Source organism: Aristolochia californica, unplaced genomic scaffold, assembly GCF_029961685.1.
Source record: "Aristolochia californica isolate CCGP_79_NKW_82.1479 unplaced genomic scaffold, dmAriCali1.0.hap1 SCAF_12, whole genome shotgun sequence".
Classification (NCBI taxonomy): Eukaryota; Viridiplantae; Streptophyta; class Magnoliopsida; order Piperales; family Aristolochiaceae; genus Aristolochia; species Aristolochia californica.
Genome location: NW_027181793.1, coordinates 18859329 through 18887289, shown reverse-complemented (window position 1 = coordinate 18887289; position 27961 = coordinate 18859329). Strand labels below are relative to the sequence as shown.

At 35.5% G+C, this 27961-nt stretch overlaps 2 protein-coding genes across 3 annotated transcripts; both read right to left on the bottom strand.

Annotated features, from left to right (window-relative positions):
* Positions 1-142: 142 nt before the first annotated feature.
* On the bottom strand, positions 143-5560 carry LOC137946008 (protein disulfide-isomerase-like). 2 transcript variants are annotated; one of them, XM_068792149.1, is made up of 11 exons: positions 5113-5560; positions 3928-3958; positions 3543-3830; positions 3239-3427; positions 3003-3128; positions 2766-2903; positions 2545-2664; positions 2324-2441; positions 1965-2077; positions 1062-1273; positions 143-384 (listed from the first exon to the last, which is right to left on the bottom strand). In XM_068792149.1, the coding sequence occupies exons 1-10, from the start codon at positions 5286-5288 to the stop codon at positions 1073-1075; spliced, it is 1500 nt and encodes a 499-aa protein (XP_068648250.1). In that variant the 5' UTR covers positions 5289-5560; the 3' UTR covers positions 143-384; positions 1062-1072. The 2 variants fall into 2 exon arrangements, with proteins under 2 accessions (XP_068648250.1, XP_068648249.1); XM_068792148.1 differs by having other exon boundaries at positions 143-387; positions 1064-1273; positions 5113-5559.
* Positions 5561-7264: 1704 nt separating this feature from the next.
* LOC137946232 (MICOS complex subunit MIC10-like) lies at positions 7265-22805 on the bottom strand. Its single transcript, XM_068792449.1, has 3 exons — positions 22472-22805; positions 13450-13613; positions 7265-7781 (listed from the first exon to the last, which is right to left on the bottom strand). The coding sequence occupies exons 1-3, from the start codon at positions 22602-22604 to the stop codon at positions 7746-7748; spliced, it is 333 nt and encodes a 110-aa protein (XP_068648550.1). The 5' UTR covers positions 22605-22805; the 3' UTR covers positions 7265-7745.
* Positions 22806-27961: the final 5156 nt, after the last annotated feature.

Here is a 27961-nt window from a genome sequence, read left to right as displayed (position 1 = left end):
TTTTGTTTACAGGAAAGCAATTGGCAAGAGAGTATAGGTCCTACCCACCCCCAATAGAATGAGGGGTAAGGATCCCCCTCCAATTCTAGGTTTTTGTGTATTTGCATCAGAATAGGTAAGCTCTCTGATAATCGGAGCAATGTTTCGGAAAAGGAGCACCCGCTACCATCTCTATCTTAAATTTTTATCATAGCAAAAATTTCTCCACAACATATCCTCATATTTCAATGTAGAACTAACGATACCTAAAGCTTAAAAACCCTTTATTTTTCATGACTATTCGAGTAACAGCTACATTTCTAGGTCATCTCCGGACAACAATTCGATATTACTGCAAAGTGCCGATCCAGGGGTGGCCATTTCTCTCGCTACAAAAGATGAATTTACCTGACATCGGAAAAGGAAAAATCGATCAAGTCATTGCTACATTGTTGGACATCAACACCATCAAGAGTAGAAACCACATGTAAGTTCAACAAAAAAAAAAAAAAAAAAAAAAAAAGATACTGAAAAGATCCACGCAAAAACAGAGAAAGGAAATCTCTCAAGTAATCTGCTACCAACGTGACCATCGCTAACATTTCACTACCTCTTGAGCTCAAAGAGAACTAACTACATAGTAGCCTGGATAATCACAATAATCTTAATCTGTATCAAGCCTAAAACCGAAATTTAATTTGGAAACAAACCTACTCAAAAAATAAAGAGTATCGACAGCAGTTAAAAGCCATACTGCCAATCTAACTACTAGCTGTTTCTTAAAAGTTTCTTGTATTATCTTAAACAGATATGACAAACGTGGATATCTCATAGAGATATCCACAAAAAATATATGGTTGCTATTGTGTCCCCACAAAAACAACCTAAAGTGACACCTTCAAATCTGCATTTTAAAGGGCTTGATAAGGCTAGAGAATCCATATGAGAAGCAGGCTCAACAATGTCATTTACATGCACTTTTCTAGGTCCTCCCTTTATTATACTTCCACCACAGTTAATTTTTATTTGTACTAGAACAGTGATTGTGTATTTGAAAAAAGGGAAATATGTATGGTAGAGATACCTTCTCTATTCATAGCTCATCCTTTACAGGGTCTGTGGCAGCATCTTGTTCTACAGACAGATCTCTATTCTTATGAATGAAGTCAATAATATCTTCCGCTGATCTGTTCCCATCGTACTGTGATATTTTGCCACTAGAGGACAAGAAGTACAAAGTAGGGTAGCCCTTCACATCAAAGGTACCAGTCGGGATATCATTTGCAGTGGCATCCTACAAAATATACAATTATTCAAGATGAAGATAACACAATAAGGCAGAATATGAGCAATTTGTGAGATTACGTTGCTATATATGTACATAACTAAATATAATTAGATGTAAATAAAAAAGTTATTTGGCAGCTCGAGTGAACTAACAGATATACAAATATATTCCTCAATGTTGGCCCTCAAATATCAGATTTCATGTATCAATTACCAAGCACTTCAACCCATCTCTGATAACTATAATGTGTCAAAAAATTTAGCATAAAAATATTTATGTAAAAGAGCTCAAGCCCAAAATATCTTCTGCTGCCAGCCTTGCATGCTTTCTATATGTCTTCCTTGCCTACAGTTTGAAAGTACCGTGCACCAAATAAACTAAAAGGACAAAAGATATCCTTTCTAAAGAAAAAATGTGTGATGTGAAGCCAGCATAAATGGGAAATATATGAAATGAAGTTTGGAATAGTTAATAAATAGGCAGAAGCAAATTATGTTTAAGTAAAAAAACTACAAACTTATCCAAGAAAAAAAAAATGTGTACATCACACATTTTCCATCGGTCAATCAAACCAGTGTTAGCCCTAACAAATATTTTTCAGTATTTTAAAGCAAAAAACCAATATAGTCAATAAAAAAATCTATTACACCATCATAGATAAAGTTTTTAATTCAGTAAAGAAAACAAATAAACTTACAATTTTGGCAATAACAACATCCTTGTCATTTTGAAAGGAGACAGCCACTTCATCCAGTATAGGTACTAGTTTCTTGCAATGCCCACACCATGGTGCATAAAACTCCAACAAAACTACAAGAAGAAAAATGAGATTAAACAAATGCACATAAAGCATTGAAGGTATATGAGAGTAGAACCTTGCCGCTATAATGAACAGGCTCATTTGAGCTCCTCTCTGAATGCTTTAAATATTAAATCAATCATTACTGAGAAAATCAAACTAAACCATACATGCAAAGACTAAGAATCTTTAATGTTACAAAATCCTAAAAATTTCTACCTCAATAGAACAAAGAAAACCATTCAATAAAAGTATACCATTTTTCCCAGAGTTTAGAACCATCTCTTGGAGGCTATCAGCAACAACAACTTTGACTGGTTCACTATTAAATTCTGGAATAGGCTCTGATTTTCTGAATGGCTCAAGTTTACCTTCCTGCTTGCAATTCATAAAAGTCAGAAGTCATACACCAAATGTTTTTCACTCAAATTTTGACAATAAAATATCATACAGCTAAGGAAAGATATAGAGGCATCACCGTGTACGCTTTCAACCAAGGAGCAATGTGGTCGGGCTCCAACTTTGCTTTGAGGAATTTCTGGCCCTCTTCTTGTTGTATGATAATGAGAGGCACCTGGTCCTCCTTAAGGCCAAAATACTGGTGATATAAGCCAGCAGCCAATGTCAGACAACCATTCAAAATATACCAGATTACACAAATACCAACAAAAGATTGTACACCAAGTTCAAAACACTAACCTGGAAGGCACCTTGGGCTGCTGCAACATCACCTAAAAGGAAGCTTATGTCTTTTCCTCTGTTGTTAGAAGCAACTTTATGATACTCTGATTTGAATGCTTCAAAATTCTCAGCATCAAAATTTATGAACAGCATAACCTACCATTTTCCCAATAAATAGAAGATATAGAATAATACTTTTGTCAGTAGCAAGAAAAAAGAACAGTGGAGCTCAAGCAAAAATAGTAAGTTCGCAACCTTTGCAAGAGGATTATTGAAGAATTTTATGACGAAAGGGTGATTGGTGGGGTCTTTGTTAAACAAAGTCACAATAGGAACAGTAGCTTCCTCAACAAATTTTTCCAAAGCATCTACGTGAAAATCCTGGATAAACAAGACAAAACAATGAATGTGAAAGAAGGAACATTCCTTAAAAAAATGCTTCAAGAAACCAACAATTAAAAATAATGAGATAGATATGTAAGATCAAATACCTGATAATCAACAAACATTTCATCAAATGGCTTAAATAGCCTAACAAGAGGCCCTTTTACTGTTGAATCTCCTTGTGGAAGGTGTTTGGCATCCAAGGTATGACCAAAATCATAGTCAGAACGAAACTTCTCAGCTAAAGCTGTGAAGTTTTCATATTCCTCGCCTGTGAAATCGGGGAAAATCCCAACCTGCATAGAAATTATAACATGAGTTGATGCATGAGGATGTATCTAAGAGAGTAAAGCAAGTGAACAAATAACAAGAATTCCTAAAAAAGAAATTTTAGCAGAGAACTGAACTTACAATAGTTATCTTTTTCTCACCGATGATGTCACCAGCATGTTCTGCAGATTTAATTTCAGTGGATGCAGGGCCCACTTGTTTCTTGAGATATGCTATAATCCCATCAGAATCCCTGGGACCTTTGTAATCCTCAATAGTCTTCCCTCCATTGCGCAGAATCTTAAGTGTGGGAAAACCCTTCACATCATACTGACTCGCAAGCTCTTTGTTTATCTCTTCATTGGCATCAACCTTAGCGAGAGCAACTGGAGGGTCATGGCTGCTCAATACAGATGCAGCTTTCTCATACTGCAAAAAAAAAAAAAAACATAAAAAACAAAAAATGAGTACAAAAGGTTCAAGTGATAAAAAACAAAGATTTGAAACCCACATGTAAATCACTTACCTCAGGAGCAAGATTCTTACAATGTCCACACCTACAAGACAGAGAGAAGAAGCACATAAATTAAAATCAATTCTTCACGTAGCCAACCCTGGGAGGGAATTTAAATCAACTGCTACTGAAAATTAAACTAAAACCAGAACAAAAAATTATGCCATCTCCCTTTAGAAGGACTAGGATATTTTGCATGAAAATAGCCCCCCTCCTTAACAAGGGTAAACGTATCCTAGAAACCACTTAAGGAAAACATAGTGCATTCACAGATTTGAAGATCATTGCCATAAGAGATGAATTCCCTGAAACATGTTCATATTCAACCAGAGCTCGCAAAAAGCTATAACTACCCAAAGGTCCTGCACTGGTACAACGAGTGCATCTCTAGACTGAAGTATACTGCCATTGAATCTCACAGAATAACGCTGAAAGTGATGCCTCGTGTTATTTTTTCATTCTCAAATCACGGCAAGCAAATACCTAATGTTCTAATAGAAGAAACGAAAAGATCAGTTTTTTTTTATGAAGAAGGATGTAAAAACTATTATAAAAGAGGGAGAGAGTATACAAACCTAACTAAGCGAACTATAAAAGGTGAAAAAAAAAAAAACCAGAAGATCTACTAACCATGACCCATCTAATATTTTTTATCTTTATTTTTTTAAGACGACCAGATAAGCCCAAGCAGTGAATAAGAAAAGGAAGCATACAAGATCCGAAAAATAAACTAATCCTATCAACCAGAATATTTAAATCTTTAAAATAAAAGGAAACGATGATATATACGAAAGGAAATCATCAAAGTAAAGCTCCGAAAACCAATCCCTTTGATAAACCATTAAGTGATCCAAAGTAATTCAAGGTGCTCCAGGATCAAAGACGGAAGGAACCAACTACGACGATACAAACAGGCAACCAAACGCTCCACGCAAAGGTTATACACATCCTGCTTCGAATAATCTAGAATTACATATCATAAAAAACCCGTAAACGAGTACAAACAAAACAAAAACCTAAGAATTAAAATGAACGGGATGACCGTCGACAGAACCTGTAGTACAGCGCACTTAATACCCACATGTCAGAGCAATCCGATTGCAGAAAAAAATACTTTAACCCATTTCAAAACGGATCACACAATATCAGAAGCCCAAACGGAGAAACTAACTAAACCATAAACCAAAAAAAAATTACCATGGAGCATAGAACTCAACAACAATGAAAGGGTGCTTCGCGACAGTCTCGCTGAAATTGGAAGCATCAAGCGTTAGCACAGATTCACCGTCGGACTCAGATCCGGCGGCGGTGAAGATAAGCAGACAAGAGACTAAGAGCAAAGAGCAGATCGGAAGATTGAGAACCCTAGCCATGGCGGAGGTGCAAGAAAACTGAAGTGCGTACTACTAGTAAAGACTTCCAGTTCCTTTCCCCTTTTGTATCTTCCGTGGGGGTGACAAAATGACGAAAAATGGGTAATCAAAAACAAAGTCTCTTTTTATAGGGAGGCTAATAAAAGTCACGGGTGGACTAAATTGCAGAATTTGGTGCCTGCAAACGGCAGTTAAACGGAAAGATCGACGGGAAGCCTGAGATAACGTATCCCTATATTGTCGTCCGATAAGATTTTGGAGTTTTCTTTAGAAAATTGGGGCGCGCTGGATTGGTTTGCTTACAGCTATTTTTACGGCAGCTCCTGGATATTTGTGGCCGTGTTTCCGATTTTCGGAGGAGATGTTGGGTCACCACTGAACCAGGAAGCTGCGGACCCGGTCTGGTTCTAACTCAAATAATTTAAAGTGACTAGGTTAATGTGTTTAGCACATGGAAAAAGCCAACTCAATGTAGAAGCAAAAACAAAGAATTGGGGCGCAATATGATATGTTGCAAATTTGAAATTGATTTCATAATAAGTGTTCAAGTTCAATAGCAAAAAGCTTTGTTACAAACCCAAATTTTAAAAATAAAGGATTAATGTACTTAATTACTTCGAAGAAACAAATAGAATAAGTTTTCTTTCACCCAACTCTACTTCCAAACATGATTTCAAAGTCGTAAAATGCTTTGGATGTCTCCGTAATCGTTATGGTAATGCATGTCAATTCATATATGATCGACTTATGACTACAAAGTGTGTACACTTACTTTTTTGGCCCCTTCAAAAACCGATAAAAATCTTATTAAAATTCCCAAAATAGTCGAAAACTCTATTTGAGTTGCTAAACACAATAGTTGGTCACTTATAATATTTTCAAATTTAACTTGTTTTTATTTTGGCTTGAAGGGCAGGGGTATCAATTTTACCTATTTACCCGATTTTTTTATCATTCATTAAATAGAACAAAAATGTTTTAGATAAAACATGATTCCAATTTTTATGTGTACCCATATAATCTTACAATTTTATACATATACCTCATATAAATGTTTCCCATTGGAAAAAAAAATATTTATTTTATTGTAAAACTTAAGGGGTTAAAGGGTATTTTAGTAATTTATTTTAAAAAGACCTCTTAATCTATTATATTAATTTTATTATAATAATTAAGGTACAAATAAGAGGGGTTTAACAATTTATTTTAAATTTTATACTTTGCAAAATTACCACTTAAGCTAATACATGAATTTTTTTATATAATGTACTCTTTCATGATAATTGTATTCCAACAATGCTTCCTCTCCTAAAGAGATTTTAGTCGAATTTTAGTCAAATAAAAAAATAATTTATTTTATTAATATCCTATTTTAAAGAAAACACTCATATCTGAATTTTGCAAATTGGATCAACAATATCTGAATTATTAATAAATTTATCTTAAAAGCCTTAAATTGGTCATTAATGAATATTAGGGCATGTAAAGGGTTTGGATTTATTAAACCATATTTTAACAAAGGGTTGTCTGGAGAGAATTAATGGCACTCTATCACATAACCAGATAATATCTGACTATTTCCCTCATGTGATTGAAATAGACCAACTCAGTTGTTAACACATACTAACCATGAATATTTCACATTATGAGACAGAGATCTCCTCAATTGCTTGGTCCATAAAATATCCGGACTCAGGCCAATAACCATAACCCAAACTCTGACCTAATGCATCTAGGCTCCACCATGTATAAGTTCACTTGCTAAGTGACCAAGAGATCCAGACCTTTTTAATTATGATTCTGAGGTAGCAACTTCATGCAAAGTCTACACTTTTCCATAATTAAGGAATGCAGCTAATAGCAAGTAGTTAAGACTACAACATCCACTAGATTAAGAAGAGACTTGACCTGCAGCACAAAGATCACATGAGAGGTTTTCCAACCAGATCTCAAGTTTAAGCCAAGCTAGGGACTGCAGCACTAGATAACTAATGTGGTGTCTGACAGAAATATATAGAAAGATAAACCTTTTAGCCTGTATGGAACTTCAAGTTGAATGTCACTCACCAGAATATAATGAACACTGACACTAGAAAACACCACTTGGAGCACTTTCATTTCTTTTTCTGTATCATTGTTTCAAATAGCATGTCATCCTCACTGTGGGCTGTTTACACAGCATTATTGGAGAGCCAGAACGCATGCATTGAGTGTGGCAACATCTAAAAGCCAAATGAGAAATCCTCCATTACATGAGGGAATTTCTCATTAAGTTGAAATTATTCCAGAACTCAAACAAAATGCTACACTTTTTAGTGAACACCCAAAACAGTGAGAAAGCAGCACCGCCAGTGCATCACTGTTCAACCAAACTCTGCTCAAATAAAAAGGATGTGCTAACTTCAAATTTTTCATTGAGAATTCTGAATCTATTAGGTCCTGAAATAGTCTGGAATGTCAGTCCTCTTGATCTTTCTTAACAGTCTGCTGATCCTGAAGAATAAGCAACAAGTTAACACCATAAGAATCATTACCACATTAACTAAAACAAAACACATCACACTTCTTAGGTCGTAGACAACATCTTAGTCATACTCATTCTTGTAAAATACTCAAAAACTGTCGAATGAAAAAAATTCAACTAAAAGATGGAATATGAGATTAAACAAAACCCACCAAGGTACCAAAATAGTATAATGAACTTAGTTTAGAGTCTTCAAATTAGCATATTTAAAAGCAACCTGACTTTGCAAGACAATGAACAATTTGGTTAGCTGATCTACAAACATGGTTCCAAACAACAGCAAGACCAGAGCGTAAATGCATAATTTCATCATAATAATGCCTAAGCCACCAAAAAAGAGGAGTTGTACCAAATCACCAAGAAATAACTGTGAAAATATCCCTACCCAAATAAGAGGTAACAATAACATTGAACATAAAATTGAAGACCCTAAATCCAAAGCCCCAATTTCTGGTCTTCCCAGCAATTGGTACTTTGATTAGAATTCTTGGAAGACAAATTTTAGAAGCTCTTCCAATAAACAAAAGGTGATTTTACAAAAGATTAATTTTTATTTTTCCTATTCCTTTTTCCACCATTCATCTTCATTTTCTTAATCAAGCCTTATCTCAACCATACCAAGAGTCAGCTACACAAAACTTTTTCCCCATCCTGATCTTTCATATCAGCTTCATTTCGCTTCATTTCGAGGGTAGCATAATGGCATTTCATGTCTTTCTTCACAACATGTTTCATTTTACCCCATTTCTTAAACATCCATCAATCTCCACCGACCAAATCCTTCTCATTTTGTTCTTAATCGCCACCATCCCCCCATCATCCTGTCTCAACTCTTTTGGACTCAGCCATATATATATTACTAATTCCTATACTCAGTCCATTTGACACAGTTACCAGAGTAAGGCAACAAAACGAGAAAGTATAGAAAATGGAAACAAATTTCAAAAAACAAAAGAAAGAAAATGGGAACAGGAGATGCAATGAAAAAGATAATGGGAAACATAAAATTAAGAACAGAGAAGAAAGATTTCTGCAACTTCTATCAAATGTTTTTTTCTTGAAAAAGGAGATGATAAGAAATCAGCTTAAAGCTTGTAAGGAATAAAAACTAATTGAATAAGAAATATTCAGGTAAAAATCACAACAAATGACATAAATAAATAGCATAAAATAAATAGACTGATGATAATTTTTTCAACATAGTATGATAAGTCATAAATTACTATGGGTTGACCAAGCGAAACAACATATTTGCAGTTTTGAACCTACTGCTTTGAATATTTTTATTTCTATCATTTACTTTCAAAGAAATAGAAAATATATAGTTCGTAAAGTTCCAGAGAGCTTCCATTGAATTTTAAACAGAACTTCACTATTTTGAAAACATGTTTGAGAAGTTCCAGAAATGTTTCCTATCAAATTTATGAAAGGCTCTTTCAGTTTCAGACACAGATTTCGAAGTAAACAAAATTTCTATTAAAGAAAGAGTTTTCAGCAATTTTCTCACCAAAAAAAAGAGTTTCCAGTAATAATGGTGAGGAAGAAGAAGCTCAAGATTCCTCTAATCACCTAAATTTTGATGATAACATATTCTTTAGTGGTTCATGAATAGAAAAAATAGTTGATTCTAGCTGAACTTGTAAAAGGAGTCAACTCCATATCATAGGAGTCAAGTACAATGCAAGAAGAGGCCAACCAAATTTTAAATTTCGATAACTGCCACCTCAAGAGGCTAAAAGAGTCGAGCACAAGCCTAAAGGAATCAAGTACTCGCCCAAGGAGTCAAGCACACACACTGAAAGAGTCGAGCACTTGCATAAGGAGCCGAGCACAGAAGCAAGAAATTGAACCCACAGATGACTCATGCTGAGAAAAAAGAAGTCGACCACATACAGCAAGAGGCATGAATCAAAGAGTCGAACCCAAGATACAGAAAGCTGTGAATTAATTAAAGAGATAACCACTCCTATAAAAAATAGCACATAGGAGTCAACTACATCAAGTGGATTCACCCATTTGAAGATGGTGGACAAGGAGGATTCAACACTTACAAAGAGGAGTTGACCCCTGTAAGAGATAGAAGATATGGGATTTGAGTCGGACAATGAATTTGACCCTCAAAAGAATCATTGGAGCACAAAGGATTCGACCCCACAGCATAGGGTTTGACTCCAAATTACAAAATGGAAATTCAAGATCTTCCACACGCCATAACTTTTGTCAGACTCCAAATTATGTAAGTGACATAGCAATGTATTCAACAGCTCAAATGGATTTGTATAAATATTTTTTCATAATTTTTTTAATTATTACACTGAATTTTGCCAAGGATTAGAAATATGCCTAAAATTTCATAACAGCTAGTTTTGCCAACTTGGATTTTCTCCTTTAAATACATAAGCCCTATCTAGCCAAATCAACCAAGTTGCCGACATGAAATTCTAAACTTCTCAAGCTCTTTCAAGCCTCTCTCAAGGTTCTTTGATTTTTTAAATCCAAGAAGAAGGTGATTATTTTCATATTTATTCATTACTTTTCTAGAGACAAGAAGTTTTGATTACATTCATTGCTTTAGCTATTGTTTTCAAACTCAAAACTTCTTTTTAGTCAGCTTTATCTGTTTTGACTTTATATTATATTCTGGAGCTGTTGATATATTGGTTATTCACCTAGGACTAAGGTGAAACATTTTCTTTCATGCAAATTGTTATATCGGTCTAATTAAGAGACAATTGTACTTCATTGAAAAGCAAGTATTCCTTGCATTAAGTTCAATCTGGTCTCAGATTAACAAAGTTGTAAGAAATCCTTTTTCTTGGGCTCTAGGTGGTTGCACCTAGTGCTATTGACCGTATGTCTATGTTCAGGCAGGTGCTGTAAATTTGAACCAGCTTGGTTCATTGCTATTGGCATCGTTAGGCATTCATAGTGGACTTTTTAATTCTAAGGCAGGAGTTCCTTGGGAGTGGAGTAGCAATCTAAAATAGTGATTGTGAACCACTATAAAAAATTTGGTGCAGTGGATGTGTTTGTGTTAAATTCTTAAACCTTTTTCATGGGTCAACCAACTTCAAAGATATCACAACATTTTCATCCATATAGATTTTTGCCTTGTCCTATATCATGTTAGATCGTTAACTACCATTGACAAGATCCTTCACTTAAGTTCACTAAAAGGTCTCCCTCAAACAAAGTCAAAGCATTCCAAAGAATTCATGTTTTGTCCACATCTGCAATTCTAAAATTGTTCTCCAATATACACATTTCAGTTTTGCTCTTCATGGTTTTAACATCTCTCAGTAATTCTTGCATTTTCAGGGAAAAAGATTTTTTACCACATATTAACCTTCACATACTCATCATTACCACCTTTATCTTTTGTGAATCCTCTTCCTTTCTTCAGATTACATCCATAAAGAATGACTACCCAAAAAAACAAAAGTTTTCTTTCAAGCCCTTCTTTATCATGCAGTTTTCACAAAACACTCAAAGATGTAAGTCTCCAACTTAACTGCCCAGGATTTGACCTATGCACAACAGCCTCCTCATTTTCCCCTTCTAAATGAATTCACATAGATAACCAGGAAGAATCTTTTTGTTTAAAGCTCAGACATCAATCTGCACATGGTTGACATTCTCAAACACTTCGTATCTAAAACTACATATACATTTTAGATTAGCTATCCTTGAAATCCATAAATTCTAAAGCAAGCTTTAAAAAAAAATCATATAGATAATAGAAACAAATAAACTCAGAAGCTTTGCTTCCTTTTTCCAACATTATGAAGGGAACTTTTTAGCAAAATGCAGGGTTAATAAATAGTCATACATTTTTTTTTCCTTTGAAACCATCATACATATTTTTTATCTTTTCTCTTGCCACTTGTTCACCCCCTGCCACTTCAAAATACCATATTTCAGACATCTCTAGGTTCTAAATTGAACAGTTCTATCTGGATATATTAGAAATTCTCTTCATCTTCATGCAACTTTCATCCCCAAGTTCATCAATCTTGCAGGAGCATATAACCAAATGGCAACTTGGAAGTTTGTGCAGATTTGATTGTAACCAAAGACTAGTACAGAGTTGTTTTATCATCTACATTTATTTTTATTTTTTTAAATGATGCTGAATTTTATTAAGACAAAAGCTCAAGAGAGCAATTTACAAAGGGGGGGAAGTCTTCCCAAACAATGAGAGATTGCTGGGAAGTTCTGAATTTAGCCACTTTATCAACCAAAGAGTTGGCCAATCTAGGAATGAGATTCCAATAACAATGAATAGAAGACGCAATGTCAGCAATACAATCGGTGATAGGCCAGTGACGGCAAGGGGGGAATTATCTTTTGAACACCAACTGATGACAGCCTTTGAGTCTCCTTCAATAATTAGTTTGTCATAGAAACGTTCCTTGAAGATTTGGAGGCCGGATAGAAGAGCACTTACTTCAACAGTATTTGAATCGGCCATGCCCACTAGCCCAGCATAAGAAAGAATAGGGTCTCCATTGTTGCCCCTTAAAACACCACCTGCTCCAGCCGGCCCAGGATATTTATTGGTATACAACTTATATCAGATATTGCATATAGTGTTTGTTCTTTTCATTACAAGAAGGTGTTAACACTATTATCAATCTTACATTCCCTATGTTTGATACAGGCAACAGGAGAGATACCAAGCATAGTTACACTTCTCATGAAACTGAAACGGTATCCTGTTTTAAGGGCTTCTTTACCATATCTAGTAACAATTTGTATCAGACAACCCACATAAAAGAGGACAATGTTTAGTCTCACAAATATATCAACTAGCAACATGAACTACAATGGCAACTAGAGAGCTCTTTCCTGAGGGTGGCCATATGAATAGGAGCTTCCTTATACTAAATAAACAACATAATTGAATATAGGATCTCTTTGTTACAATTCATATCACAAATACTGTCAAAACAAAAGAAGCAAGGTTTTGACGATGCTGATGATGACAACAAAACAATGATGATGAATGTCAAACGCCTAGCCAATACAACTCAACAGACCGGTCTGTTAAGTGCGGAAAACCAAGTACCTAACCCAGGTGAACCGGAACCACCTAGTTCTGACACCCACCGTTCACTAACGCTTCCGCCGGGATTCAAACGCGGAACGTGGTGCCCAACTCTGATACCATGTCAAACGCCTAGCCAATATAACTCAACAAACCGGTCTGTTAAGTGCGGAAAACCAAGTACCTAACCCAGGTGGACCAAGGGTGGACGAAAATTAACCCAGGTGGACAGGAACCACCTAGCTCTGACAATGAAAACCCTTCACTGATTTTTACACAAATATTTTAAGTCTTATGTCTTGTAGTTTTGTAGTTTTTTTCTGAATAATAGTCACACACCCAAGATAAACCGTGAGTTTGAAATCCAAGACCAAATACTAAGGAAGCCTTTCATGTAACCATTAACCTTCAGGCTCAATCAATCTATTATAGACTACTTTAGAGGGGAATTTCAATAGACTCCCAACAAATACATGATCAGAGTTAATGACCAAAAGATTATTGCACGTCTCTAATGCAAAATCAGACAACCATATTGGAATCTCTAATATTACATCGTGAGAAACAAAAAACAAAAACAAATAACTTACCACGGGTGTTACTTCAGAGGAAGACGGTGAAGGTTCATGAGAATCTTGTGAAGGCCCTTTACACTTGGAAGGAGACCCAAATTTATATGAACATTCTGAATATGCCCTTCCAAGACCCACACCAGCACCAAAAGCTACAGAAGCCCACCGAGTCACAGGTGTCCCTAGGATGAGATGAGAAAATTAGTAAATAACCAATAAACAGACTATGCTACAAAGCAGTACGTACAAGCTAAAAATTCACAAGTATGCTACAAAGCAGTACGTGCAAGCTAAAAATCCACAAGTATGCTACAAAGCATGCTTATACAGGTTAACATCATAAGAAAATTATTAGTTGAAATATACTAACCACCTTAAAATGCAGGAAAAGTGCGCCTTTTAATAAGCTAGTGCAGCTTTTACTAAAATGAACATTCAAAAAACCAAAATTGGCGAATCCAAATGAATTTTAATAATTCTTGCCGGAATAATAAACATGGGAACACTGGAATAGTAACTACAGATGCTACTGGATTCTTCTCGCTGGAATTCAAATTTAGCTGTGGAGTCAAAAAATGACTTACTTTGGCAAATAGCAGAAGTGGCCAGAAGTTCTGTTCAATTGGATAAAAGACACATACTGGATGAAAATTAGATCGATCTCGACTTTTAATAGTATCAAGTTTCCCATGAATTAAAGAAACTTAGTCGAATTGGAGTGCAGAAAGATGAGATTTCACATCAAAATTTCTCCTAGACTTCCTACTGTAAATCCTTAGAGACAGGCTCAGCAGAGACGAGGAAGACAATCTCAATCAGATCCAATTAATTGGTGTATGCAAGGTTATAATCGGATCCAAATATTTCTTCATGATACGTTTCCCTCACATTCAGAAGTAACTGCTATTTCCTCCCTTAATCAGCCAATTACTGAAAGACACTCAAAATCACCTGATTATAGAAACTCTCAACCAAATTCTTCCTTATTTTCAGCTGTTAATGGAGAAATGCCACAATCTTCGTCCATTATCATTCAAATTTGAATCAAGTACCTTCAAATCCTCATCAAGATCAAACTAATAACAAAGATATAATTCATGTGGGTACTTTTGGAAGCATTATACAAGGAAGGGTATGGTGATGAACAGCACAATTTTTCAAATAATGGTGGTTCTGATCATGAAGGGTTAAATCACCATACTAATCTGTTACACGTGGGTATAAGATCAAATTATAGGGATAAGTCTCCTGTGGTGCACTCGGGCAATACAGAAGCCATTTTAATGGGGGGGATGAGGCTGATCATCCAATGACTTTCAGCATGATCATACTATAACAAATGCTAGCCAACTCCTGGACCAAAGGGACACTTAATGGTGGGCCCAGTGTTTTTAATCAAGATAGAAAGGAGTATGGTAGATTGTGAGACAAAGAGTGGGGCAAGGCTGGGTGCCTCATCACACAAAACTCTTTCTTCTTGTCACCCAAAACGTGGCAAGTCCAGATTAAGTATTACCGGTGGAATTCAAAGACTAACCGCATCTCTATGTAGATGGATGACATAGAAATTGACATTGAATCACATGAAAGAGATAAGGAAATTTCACAAAGACAATCACCCCAGAATGAAGTGTTTGACCGAAGTACAACAAGACTTTAGTTACGAATTGAAGTCTCTAAAATGTGATTGAAATTTGATGCTTCCTCTACGATACAAAATAAGTTTCATGACATCTGTCTTCCATGAAAGTCACCTCTTGGACGTTAGAGGGATGCAAGAAAACATTTTGTTATTAGGGAGGTTTGTAGGGTTAATAACCAATACTAGGGCTATTTCAGGAGTCCAAACTCCAGGTTTGTTTCCATAGCATAGTTGAAGATATTTGGTCACAGAAATGTGAGATAAGATGGACATTCCACCAGTATGTGCTTCTGGAGGGTTATCAATAATTTGGGATAACTCGGCTTAGGCAATGTAGATGTTTTTATTCGTCAATTTGTTTTGTCTTTACTCTTTCAAAAAGATTGGACCGTGTATGGACCAACTAATTTTTGGGAGGAAATAAAGAGTCATGGAGATAAATGGAACAGTACAAACATGTATCAGAGAGACTTTAACATTGTTTTACATGTTCATGAAAGAAGTTCACCACATCTCAGATAACTCCAGCAATGACAAGTTGCAGATTCATTCAAACAATTTGACTTGTTGTAGTCTCTCAGAAGTGAAGTATACTTGGACAATTGGCTAACAGCCTCCCATGCTTTCCAAATTGGGCTGGAAAATTTCCTCAAAACAAATGCTTGTGGCCTTCCTAGACTGGCTTATAATCATTGCTTTATCCTTCTTGATTGTAGCTTTTGTAATAGGCCCCTGCTCCTTTTTCGTTTTGAGAGGGTGTGGCTTGGAGCTGAGCGGTTTCAGGATTCATTGCAAGAATGGTGGAATAAAACTGTAGTCGTAAGTTTTCCTTTCATGTTTAACTTCAAGCTTAAGCATCTCACAACACACTAAATCTTGGTCAAGGTACACTTTTGGTAGCATTAGAAGAAACAAGTACAGCATAATTTCATCAATTCAAAAGTTTGACCTAATTGAAGAAGAGGATCCTTTAATAGATTCAGAATTTCAGCCTCAGATGACATATAAGCAGAAATTAAAAGACATCATCAATTGAGAAAGAGTCTACCAGAAGCAGTGTTCAAGAATAAAATAGCTTCAAGATGGAGAAACCAATACCAAATTTTTATATGCCATCACTACTTCTCACAAGATTATCGTTTCTCTTAGGATAGATGGTATTTCATCTTTACATGTGAATCGCATTGCTAGCCTTCTTTTAATGCAGATTTATACAAGGATGACTTACATGGAAGACCTGTGGCAACCAATCTTTTCCTTCAAAATGCTTTCTGAAGAGACAGCAAATTCTGTTGAGAAACCGTTTACCTTGGAGGAGATCGAAAAAGTAATGTAATCTATGCCCTCAAATAAGTCTCCAAGCCCAAACAGTTATATCTCAGAATTTTTCAAGAAGTGTTGGGTTTTTGTTTTTTTTGTTTTTGTGGCTAAAATGATAGTTAAGTCCTTTTCAATGATTTTTTTTAATCGCATCAGTAGCAACATGATGGATGCCTCCTTCACAGTACTAATTCCAAAAATTGGAATTTTGGACCTATTAGCCTTATTCTCAGTATTTAGAAAATGGTTTCCAAAGTCATTGGTAACAAATTAAAAAAAATGCTTGCGTCAATCAATAGTCTCAGTCAAAATGGCTTTGTTAAGGGAAGGTACAATTTTATATTCAACTTTGACTGCTTATGAATTGTCGTGCTCCTTTTTAGAGATGTGATAGTTCAGTGTCAATCGATTTCTCCGAACGAAGGTAAATCAAGAGATCGATTTTTGTTTCGATGATCCCCGATTTTCTCCCGTTACACATATATAACCCTTTAAGTTATAATCTACAAGAAATTACAATAATGCCCTTCCCTTATCATAATTCATAAATACAAATCAACTTGATAACATCCCCCCTCAAATTGATATTGGTAAGTCAACCAACAACAATTTGCCAACCAAAAATTGATACTGTTGTCAAGTCATGGCTTTGGTGAAGACATCGGCCACTTGGAGATCCGAAGAAATGTAAGGAAGAGATATCACCTGACTATCCAAGGTATCTCGGATAGAATGACAATCAACCTCAATGTGCTTGGTGAGTTCATGGAAAATAGGGTTGGTGACAAACTGAATAGCACTAGTGTTATCAGCATGAAGAGGGGTGGAAGTAGTATGAGGGAACTCAAGTTTCTCAAGAAGACCGCATAGCCATACAATCTCAAAACAAGTAGTAGACATGACACGATACTTGACCTCAGTAGAGGATTTAGAAACACGATCTTGTTTCTTACATCTCCAAGAAATTAAGGCATCACCTTAAAAAAAACACCAACCCGTAGTAGATCGACATGTATCCGGACACCCAGCCCAATCAGCATCACTATAAGCAATAAGTTGAAGAGAGGAGGCTGTAGGAAAGAATAACCTACAAGTAGGAGAACCTCGAAGATAGCGGATGATGCATCGAACTGCAGTAATATGGAGATGATGAGGAGAGGACATAAACTGACTAACCTGATGAACGGCATAGGAGATATCAGGGCGAGTAGTCGTCAAGTAGATGAGACTCCCGACCAAGCGCTGATAGAGAGTAGGGTCATCTAGAATGTCCCCTTCATCTTTCCTGTATTTGGCATTGACCTCCATCGGAGTATCAATAGAAGAAGTGTCCTCCAAACCAGCCAAGGTAATAATATCTTGAATATACTTATGCTGCTTTAAGAAAATACCATTGGCCCGATGATGGACTTCCAATCCTAAGAAGTATGTGAGTTGGCTAAGATCTTTTATATGGAAAGTGGCATTCAACAGCTATTGAATCTTAATAATCAAACCACAGTCAATGCCAGTAATGATAATATCATCCACATAAACCAAGAGAAGGACTATACCCGATGCCGATTTGTGGAAGAAGAGAGAAGACTCATACTGACTTTGTGTAAACCTGAAGGTAAGAAGCATACTGCGAAACTTCTCAAACCAAGCCCGGGGAGCTTGCTTGAATCCATATAGAGAACGCCTTAGTTTACAAACATCACGAGGAAAAGAAGTAGTCATACCACAAGGAAGCTTCATGGAGATCTCTTTGTGAAGATCACCGTGAAGAAAGGCGTTATTCACATCCATCTGATGTAGTTGCCATGACTGAGAAGCAGCAATAGCTAAGATAGTTCGAACTGTGGTCATTTTGGCAACAGGAGCAAATGTATCTTCATAATCTATCCCATATTCCTGTTTGTTACCCAGAGCTACTAGGCAAGCTTTGTACCGATCCAAAGAGCCATCAAAGCGAAGTCTTATAGAGAAAACTCATTTACTCCTAAAAAGCTTAATTGTAGGGCGGCAAGGAACAATATCCCAAGTGTGATTCTCCTCTCTTCTTCCACAAGTCGGCATCGGGTATAGTCCTTCTCTTGGTTTATGTGAATGATATTAATATCGATCTGCTGAGCTACAACTGCGCTTCCACGAAACTCCGAGGCAAACGGAGCAAAAATGGAGAATCTCCCCAACGATCAACTCGCAACGCAAATGACTCCGTGAGAGTCCACCGAAACCAAATCAAGAATTGAGAACCTAGATCCAACGAACTGAGAAATCGGGAGGAAGATAACTCACCTCTGAGAGCATCGAAAACGTCGAAGAATTACTCTGGCGCCGATGATCTCCCACAACTCTGATACCATGTCAATCGATTTCTCCAAACGAAGGTAAATCAAGAGATCGATTTCTGTTTCGATGATCCTCAATTTTCTCTCGTTACACATACATAACCCTTTAAATTATAATCTATAGGAAATTACAATAATGCCCTTCCCTTATCATAATTCGTAAATACATAAATACAAATCAACTTGATAACATTTAGGAGTCTTTACTTAGCTAGATATGGAGAGGAGGTTTAATACCATGTGCAGGTCTTCTTTTTTGTTTTTGTTTACTTGGAAATTTTGGGTCACCCTAGTGTTTTCAGATTGTAAGTTGCTTGTCCTCCTCATCTTTTTCCGTCTTAGTTAATGGGGAAGCTAGAGGCCATTTTAAAAGTTTAAGAGAGCTAAGGCAAGGTTGCCTTTTATCACCAATGCTTTTTAATGCTGTTGGCAAGGGCCTTGCTGCAATTTACATTGCTGCTATATGATCAAGTTCTCAAAGGTAAAGTTTTGTTGTGTATTTATGAGTTGATTTCTGCTCAAAAAGTTAACTGGTCTAAGTCATCCATTGTAGGAATCAATCTTTCCAAATCAGCCCAATCTCAATGTGCAGAGCTTTTGGGATGTAAAGTTTATTCACTTCCTAAGTTTACTTAGTTCTGCATCTTTTCCTAAGTCACCCCCACAATGACCCATGGATTCCTGTTATTCAAAGACTGCAAAAGAGGTTAGCTATTTGGAAGGTTAGGCTTTTAAATCTTACAGGCAAATCAACTTTAATGACAACAACCTTAGTGGAAATTCCAAACAATTATTTGTCTCTCCTCCCTTGTCCTGCAAGTGTGTGTACGAGAATAGAGAAAATAATGAAAAACATTCTTAAGAAAGGTGTGTCTGATAGGTTTAGATATCATCTGTAAACAGGAGAGGTTTGCATGCCTAAATATGAGGGTGGTTGGGAAATTAGATCCTTTAAACTTATGAATCAAACTCTCTCAGCAAAATGTTATGGAGATTGGGATTTGCAAATGTCTCATCTCCATTAAGTATGGCATTCCTTTAGAATGTTGGTCCCTCCTGACCCTCTCATTGGTGTGCTTCTAATAGCAAAATTTTAAACATGATCAACGCATGCTTCAAGGTTAAATCATATGCTGTTTGTAAATTTTGGAGGACATGTTTTAATATAAGGATCACATTTTACTTCATTGCGCCTTCATTTATGCTGTTTGGGTGTTGTTGTGCATAAATTTGGTTAGGATACTTGCTTCTCTACATCTTTCCTAGATTTCATGGTAGGTCTTTATGAGACTTTTACCCAAGCCTATGAATACTTTGTGGAGGATGACTGGTGCGGCAACTATCTGAGCCTTATCGGAAGAAAAAAATAAGAGGATTTTTTAACTATAAGTCCAGATCTATTGGTGGTGTGAATGAGCGTATCATTCATTATACCCAGTTTGGCCAATGGGGTCTACTCTTTCCAGCATTTGGATAGTGCAGCATAGAGAAGGCATTAAAGAGACATAGCTTCTCTCCTCGTCCAGGTATGTATCTTTACTTCAATGGAACCCTCATATGAAGGTTGGTTGGAATAATATGTTAATGGTAACTCAACAGGAAACCCAATCCCAACGGGAAGAGGAAAACATTTCAGAGATCATTTGGGTAATGTCATTCGTGTATTTTCTGCTCCTTTGGGCATTGAAATTCTACTAAGGCTGAGAGTCATGCTCTTCTTTAAGGTTTGAGGATTTTTCAACAGTTCTTCTCTCGTATTTTTGAAATGGATGAAGATACAACTGTGCTCACCAGTTGGTTCTGCTAAGAAGGACTTCTGCTTTGATGCTTACTGCATTGTTTTATAACATTCGTGACATTGTAAGTCTGTTTCACACTTATTGACTTCATACCACTAACAGTGCCAATTCCACAGCGAATCAGTTAGCTTGGACAGGGATCGCTTAGTCAGATTTGGTTGTGGGAGACAAGTTCCCCTTAATTGATCCCCCGTGATGTATTTTGCTTTTGTTCTTGTGTTTAACTCTTTGTAGCATCACTTGTTAAATTCTTTTCCCCATTTATAAAAATTCTCACTGTTTCAAAAAGTTAAATAAATAAGGCACTTTAATTCATAAACATAGCCATTGGAACACCTACTGCAAACATACTGGCAAGGATAACCCATGACCAAATATAACCCCAACTCGATACCATACATAAACAACCAACCTCCCTGCAAACCCATATACAAACGCAATGTGGCAGTTTGGCTAAGGGCTCAATTGATGTAGACTAGGTGTCAGAAGTCCAATGAACATCCTAGAAAGAAAGACTCCAATTGTAATTTGATGATGTGACAATATTCTGTAGAAGGTGACAACTTAAACAGCACATCAGTATCCACTAAAGATGGCAAAGATGGCACCTTGCTGTCATAAGATAACCAGTTTAGGAACTCATCATTATGCTCAGATAAACTGATAAAACTGGGATTTGCAAGCAACATCTTCCAGTGGGAGACTCCTCCCATATAATGCTTGTCACTATATGCAGCATTTTTGTATTTGGAGGCTTTCTCTTTCAAAGCTTCCACCAACAATAGACCCGATCCACAGGACAAGTAAACCATGCTTGTAGCAGCAACAAAGGATGAGGCAGATGACACCTGCCAAAGAAGGATAACCTCTGCGCACCCTTCCTTGTCATGGGCACAAGCCTCCTCAACACAGCCACTTCCCGATTCCTTTCTCCATTTGGCCCAAGTTAATCCACACACAATTCTCTATTCATTTGTATAAAAAAGGATAAATATAACCCTTTCTAAATTTCTTTTAGCCCCCTTCATCTCCTCCCCAAGACAAGGGGTCTCCCTCTACCTCCTCTCTGCACTGAAAAAGTGTGCAGAAAGAAGGCATGAACCTATCAATTTACAATGACTTGGGTGTTGGGGTTCTTCAGGGTTCACTTTTTTCTCTTACATATCCTATGAATTATCTAACACAACTTTTATATCTCACTTTCAGTTTTGCAATTATAATGAAACAAAATACCCTTTTAACCTACTTCTTTGCTGTTTTTCCATAGAATGATCTAGTCCTCTTTTCCATACATATAAATCAATGAAAATAACCTTTTTCACGCATATCTTAAAAAATCACAAAAAGTACCTACATTTTCTATCTTGTTGAAATGGAAAGACAAAAAAGACACATGTAATCTAGTTTTTCTTTTATTTTATCTCAATGGTTAAAGTATCCTTTTATAAATGTCAAGCCAAATGATAAGAATACCCTTGTGATCTATGAATACAGTACCTTTGCATAGTTGTTATGCAAAATAACAAGAATACTCTATAAAAAAATTATACAGTTAGATGTATTATTAACTTGTTCTGCTATACAACATGGAGGTCTCCTGGTAGTCATTTCAGTAATCCAACACTGGTAAATATATTCCAGTAATAAATACAATTCTGAACAATCTAACACCCCAGACCAACCCCACACACACATCACGCGGACAAATAAATAAATCATAGCATAATAATAGTATAGCAATTTAATCCATCCTATTGAATCTCTCAACAAATAATTCCGGCTTCCAAAAAAGAACTGAACATCATAAAAGAGCACGACAAAATTATTGCTCGGAAACAAACAAAATTAGTTCAAGTAGACACCATGTCTCCAGAAGAACAGCAAGTTAATGGACAAAAGCATAAAATAAATAAATAAATAAATCAGAAGGGCTTCGAGAGATTTACTGAATAAAAGGAGACCCCCGAAAGCTCCGGCAGCAGAAGAATAAACAAACCGGCGTAGCGTGAGATCCAAACACGCTTCCCACTTTGCATTCAAGTCGTACTTGGCGGGGATTTGCTGTTTATCCTCAGCCATGAATACGAGAGGAGGCAGGAGAAAGTCAGTCCAAACTTCAAGCCCAACAGCGGAAACAAAACTTTCCACCGATTAGTGATGCGCGCCCAATAATCAGGGGCAAAGTGACTTCTCTGTTTGAGATGGTTTGTTTCCTCCAGCTATCTCCTTCCAGAAGCCACGCGCAGGAAGGAACTGCCTTTCTTTTTCTCCATTTTTCTGTTTTTTAGGGGAAGGCCGAATGGTAAATTACATTCACCTTCTGGTTTGTTTTGAAGATTTATGAAGCCCGACTCAAGAATGCAAAAAGAAGTTAAATTATTTATTAAAATATCCTTTATTTCATTATCTTTTATAATTTTTTTTATTTATTTAATTTTCCATTAAATTTTAATAAATTTAAGAAAATAACAAATTAACATCAACAAGGGAAATTTAAATTTTAATTATTTAAATTTAATTCTAATAATTTGTACTCTTTTTTTTTATAATTATCTTGCAACGTTTGTCTCACTCAGTAATTTTTATTTTATAAAAAAGGTAAAATTAATTGCGTATATGTATTATAGGTCAATAAACAAGGTAAAAAATGATATATACCACAATAAGATGGATCGATGGCATATATAAGTTTACGAAGCTGTTCGTAGATAGAAACAAAGAGTTATATTCCAATTGTTAGAGTTTTTCTAAGTTGAAATTTTTTATAGGTTGATTAATATTAAGACAACGAGCAATATAAGCAATAAAGCAATGAATAAAATAATCTCATTATTGTTTAAAGAAACGTTATCTTACTGTGAAAGTCGTTTTCAAAATTATTATGAGGCCAAAATTTTGTTGCATGACTTAGGGTATAAGATCGTAAACAAGTGTTCTCAGTGTGGTGAATCAAGGTATACACAATCTAGTGGAAATTAATGCCTCAAGGTATTGCGCCATCTATAGGAGTAGACGTCTAGCAGACTCAAGAGAATTGCGTAAATTAAACAGAGAGTATTTGTGATTTGTGAGCGATCCATAAAATGTATGTTTTGGACTCGCCACAAATGATTTTAATTTGTGTAGTAACATGAGCACATTATACAACATTTGCTCAGTAATTTTGATGCCATATAATTTTTTCTTAGTAGAAGTGTATGAAGAACCCTTACTTCATCATGAACTTACATAATCCATGTCCCAAATCGCCAAGAAATAATATCAATATCTATTTGCAACTATTGATGGATGACTTGAAAGAATTATAGAATGAAAGTGTGCAAACATATGATGCATTAATAGGAGAAATGTTTCACGTTGTTTTGGACTATAAATGATTTCAAGACATATGACTTGTTGTCCGAATGGGGTACAAAAGGATATGTGGCAAATCCTTCTATGTACATTGAAAATAACATTTGTGGTAGTATCATGTCGAGCACAACGTTAAGGATATGTGGCAAATCAAGACTCTTACAATACCATGTTTGACCTAGAAGAAATGTGAATTAGGAAAAAGTAGCACTTGATGAATGATGATGACGAGACTTTCAATCCTACAACATCATACATAGTGTCGTTGGACTAGAAGATGCTGATTTATGCTTGGCTCCTATCATCTATTTGGGTTTACTTTTTATGGAGTCGTGCTTCAAAACGGTAAAGGTTAACAACTTGAAAAGGGTACAAAGTGTCTTTTATATGATATTATCTTAATTAAAATAATTTTTTCCACTTGTATTCTTTGATGTTATAGTGCATCTAACAATTCACTTACGACAAGAGTCACTATTGTCTAATCTAGTGCAATATCAATGGATGTACCCAATTTAACAGTAATGAAATTTCTTTACCATAAAGTTGTGTGTGTCATAATTTTATCATGTTTGTCCTAACTAGTTGAATCCAAATAGATTTTTATGAAAGTTAAAAAATATAGTACGAAAGAGAACTCGACCTAAGGCTTCATTGTTAAACTATCTATTGATAATGAAGCATTAGCATTTACTCAATATACTTTGATGGGGTGGAAACCAATTTCATCCGGCATAATCAAAATTATGATAGGGATCCTAGGTGTATGAAGAATAAAATGTCAGTATTCTCACACACAACGTGCGAGTTAGGTGGCAGTAGAGAGTTGATGATAGCCACATATGAGTACAACAAGATTATTTGGGTTGTATTGTCAATTTTCAAAAAGATTGGAGAATATCTCATGTAAGCAATTTACCTCAATCTATGAACTTGTAAGTATGTGTAGGATTTTATATATTGTAAATACTTATTATTGTAATGTATGTGATATATAACAAACACAGAGAACTTTTTTCTCGTGATTGAGTGCCAAACGTGGACAGATAACACAAGGCACTATTTCCTAAATGATTAAAAAATAAGGTATGTCATATGTTAATCCTATGGTATAAAAAATAAAAAAATAGTTTTATTGTATGTTATTATTATGATCATATCTAATTATATTTATCTTTCTAACATAGGTTAAGACATTAGAGTACCAAGGATATCGTAATAGACATAGTGATATTTATGACCTTAGTTTTGGCCCTATCGCACATCATAGTTAGTCAAACTGCATAATAAGTGGTATCCAAATCCATATTGAGCAACTCAAAGCACACCGAATAACTCAAAATAGCGGTGTTGTGGTCAAGGGGTACTATGAAGATAATAATATCAACTATTATGGGGTGGTATTTGTGATTATAGAGTTGTGCTATTTGCACAACAATCTTGTGTGTGTGCTTCAAAGTTGATGGTTTGATGTAAGCAAGCAAAGATAAGACATCAAGATGGATGAGTTGTTCAATAGCATTAACATATCACACACCTAGTGCACCGATAACCCTTTTGCACTGGCATATTAAAGCAAAACAAGATAAGTATTTCATGTAGATGACGTTAAACATGGTCATCCATGATGTATCATACAAAGTTGATATGAAGTAGATCGTTCTTGTTGTCAAAGAGGATAAATCTTGTGTTTAATTGAAGCTGAAGTTGTCACTGACAACGAAACTTTAATCACGCTTTGATCTTTGCACAATGTAGGGATGTCCAAAAAAAATGGCAATTCGAACGTAAATCCTGTTGTTAACAACACTGAAGCAAAACAAATATCGTGATTTTATGAGAAAAATAGCAGCATCCCAAAGAAATGTATAATCTTCAAGGTGGCAAGTTTTCATGCCTTTGTAGTGACAAGAAAAAATTTCAACAATGAGAGCAATCCATCAAGGCTTATACTTCCCTATTGAGACAAAACCCAAGATACCACGATCGATTTGGTACCAACAATCAATCTCAGGGTAACATCTTTTGGTAGGAACAAAAACATGTAAGTATCATGTTGGATTTGTAATAGCGGACTCAAGACATCAAACTCGAATTTATGTCCGCATAGGTTCAAAATCTGTAGATGAAGTCGTTGGATGACCCTGTGCTATGTTATGCTATTCTTCAAACTTAATAATTGGGAATCACTTAACGTAGGTTCCCATAGAGAGAGAGAGAAAGGAGAAAAATCCAAACTTTACCAACATAACCAAGTATGCAAATGGCAGTATGATTTATGCAACAGCTATGTGCATGATTTCCAACTCAATTAGTGTTGCAGAAGTGTACTAATAACAGATGAGCAGATGGTGAGTAGATGATATAGGATGAAAAATGGAACTCAGGCAGCAGATGAGCAGGTGGTGAGTAGATGATATAGGAGGAAAAATGATATATGAGCATGCATAACAATAAGCAATAGTACCAGATAATAGTAGTAATTAGCAACAGATACCAACCAATAGTACCGATACCAGCAGTAGTTTAGCAACAACAAAAGAGGTGATATGTTCATCCTTCAATTCGGGCATTGTAAAAAAAAAATGCAACTCCGTATCGCTCAGTTTTTTATGAATCATAATTTGAATAAATAATTGGAATCCTGAAATCACAACTCTAATACCATGTTGATTTAAGTATTTCATACTAAGAAAAAGAGGAAGAAGAAGAAATCGATTGAAAACACATCAATGTTGCTTATACCTTGCTTGTTGTTGAAGCAAGATTTGTTTATGTACACTTATCATCTATGGTATATTTCAAGAAGAGAGGAGGTTGTTTCTTGCCATAAATTTTCATCACATTAGAGACAAAGACCATCAAACTAAATTTAAAATGATCAATCATTTAAGCGTTCATGCATGGTTGAGATAGATAATAATGACTTTAAAGTGTAACTGATGTAAGTTTTTGTTTGTTGGGATTCAAGATTTGTACATGGAATTGAAAGAGTAGATGAAGCATTCGATAATATCTCTAAAGAAGCATCTTCTGTATGTAACAAAAATGATTGCTACAAAATGGATGAAGTAGGTGTTGGAAACAAGAAAGATGATATAATATCAATTACAAAGTTGAGAGAAATAGTTGTAACTAGTAAAAGGTTAATTAACTTGCAATAAATAAGAGGTCACTTGAAAAATGTGTAAACAAAAACAAACAACAAAGTTATTTTTGGCCACAGTGAGCTATAATAATAGCCTTGCAAACTAGGTGATGCACCCACTCAGGCTACAAATTTGATCAAATTATTCAATATTTTTATAATGACAAAATTTGTTATTATTTAAACTATTAAAATAACTTTTAAGTCTTGGAAATGAAAAACTTGGAGAGGTGAATAAGTTTGCGTATACTAGTGTCAATTTTTTTTTCTCGGGTTATGTGATCTTCCTGTTTTAAAAAAAAAAAATCTAGTTGTAATTTGATTTGTAACTAAGGTAAAATGTGAATAAGAATAATTACACAATCAACATACTAAGATTTGTAGTGATTCACAACCCAAACTTTGGTTGTTATGTTCACTCCCAAAGTGTTTTACACGTTGGAGTTGAATTCACTATAATAAATTGCCAAATGACATCTATTTCAAATAGCCAGGTAGAGACAAATGACATTAACTACCCTCACAAGGATTTATGCCACTCAATTGGTCACACTAGCCAATTTAGAATGCTCACTTACATAAAAACTTCCAATACAATAGGCACACTTGCCTACCCCATACTTAGGATTTTAAACAAGTAACCAGGTTTCTCTAGCCTAGATCCACACCTAGAATTTTCAACACCAAATTAGGCTTATCAAGTCTAGATGTTGGAGATGTTTTTTTAACAAACTAGGCTTCTCAGGCCTAGACCCATACTTGGGTTTTTTAGCAAAATACTATACCTCAATCCGCAAGTTCTAATTAAGTGAGTTCATGATACGAGGGTTATTTGCTTATAGTTCAAAATACATACAATGCTTCTCAAATAGGCTAATTCTACAATCAAAACTCAAACAAAAATTACGCCATTCTTATATAACCACCAAAATAA

What these genes read in the sequence shown, in the direction of transcription:
- LOC137946008 (XM_068792149.1), bottom strand. Translation starts at nt 5,288, where the DNA reads ATGGCTAGGGTTCTCAATCTTCCGATCTGCTCTTTGCTCTTAGTCTCT. An exon ending in GTGAGAAAAAGATAACTATT is followed by an intron (nt 3,428 to 3,542) that starts GTAAGTTCAGTT and finishes ATTTCTATGCAG; the next exon opens with GTTGGGATTTTCCCCGATTT. An exon ending in CTTGGTTGAAAGCGTACACG is followed by an intron (nt 2,442 to 2,544) that starts GTGATGCCTCTA and finishes AATTGCAAGCAG; the next exon opens with GAAGGTAAACTTGAGCCATT.
- LOC137946232 (XM_068792449.1), bottom strand. Translation starts at nt 22,604, where the DNA reads ATGGCTGAGGATAAACAGCAAATCCCCGCCAAGTACGACTTGAATGCA. An exon ending in CGGGGGTCTCCTTTTATTCA is followed by an intron (nt 13,614 to 22,471) that starts GTAAATCTCTCG and finishes ATCTCATCCTAG; the next exon opens with GGACACCTGTGACTCGGTGG. An exon ending in CCTCTGAAGTAACACCCGTG is followed by an intron (nt 7,782 to 13,449) that starts GTAAGTTATTTG and finishes CTTATTCTTCAG; the next exon opens with GATCAGCAGACTGTTAAGAA.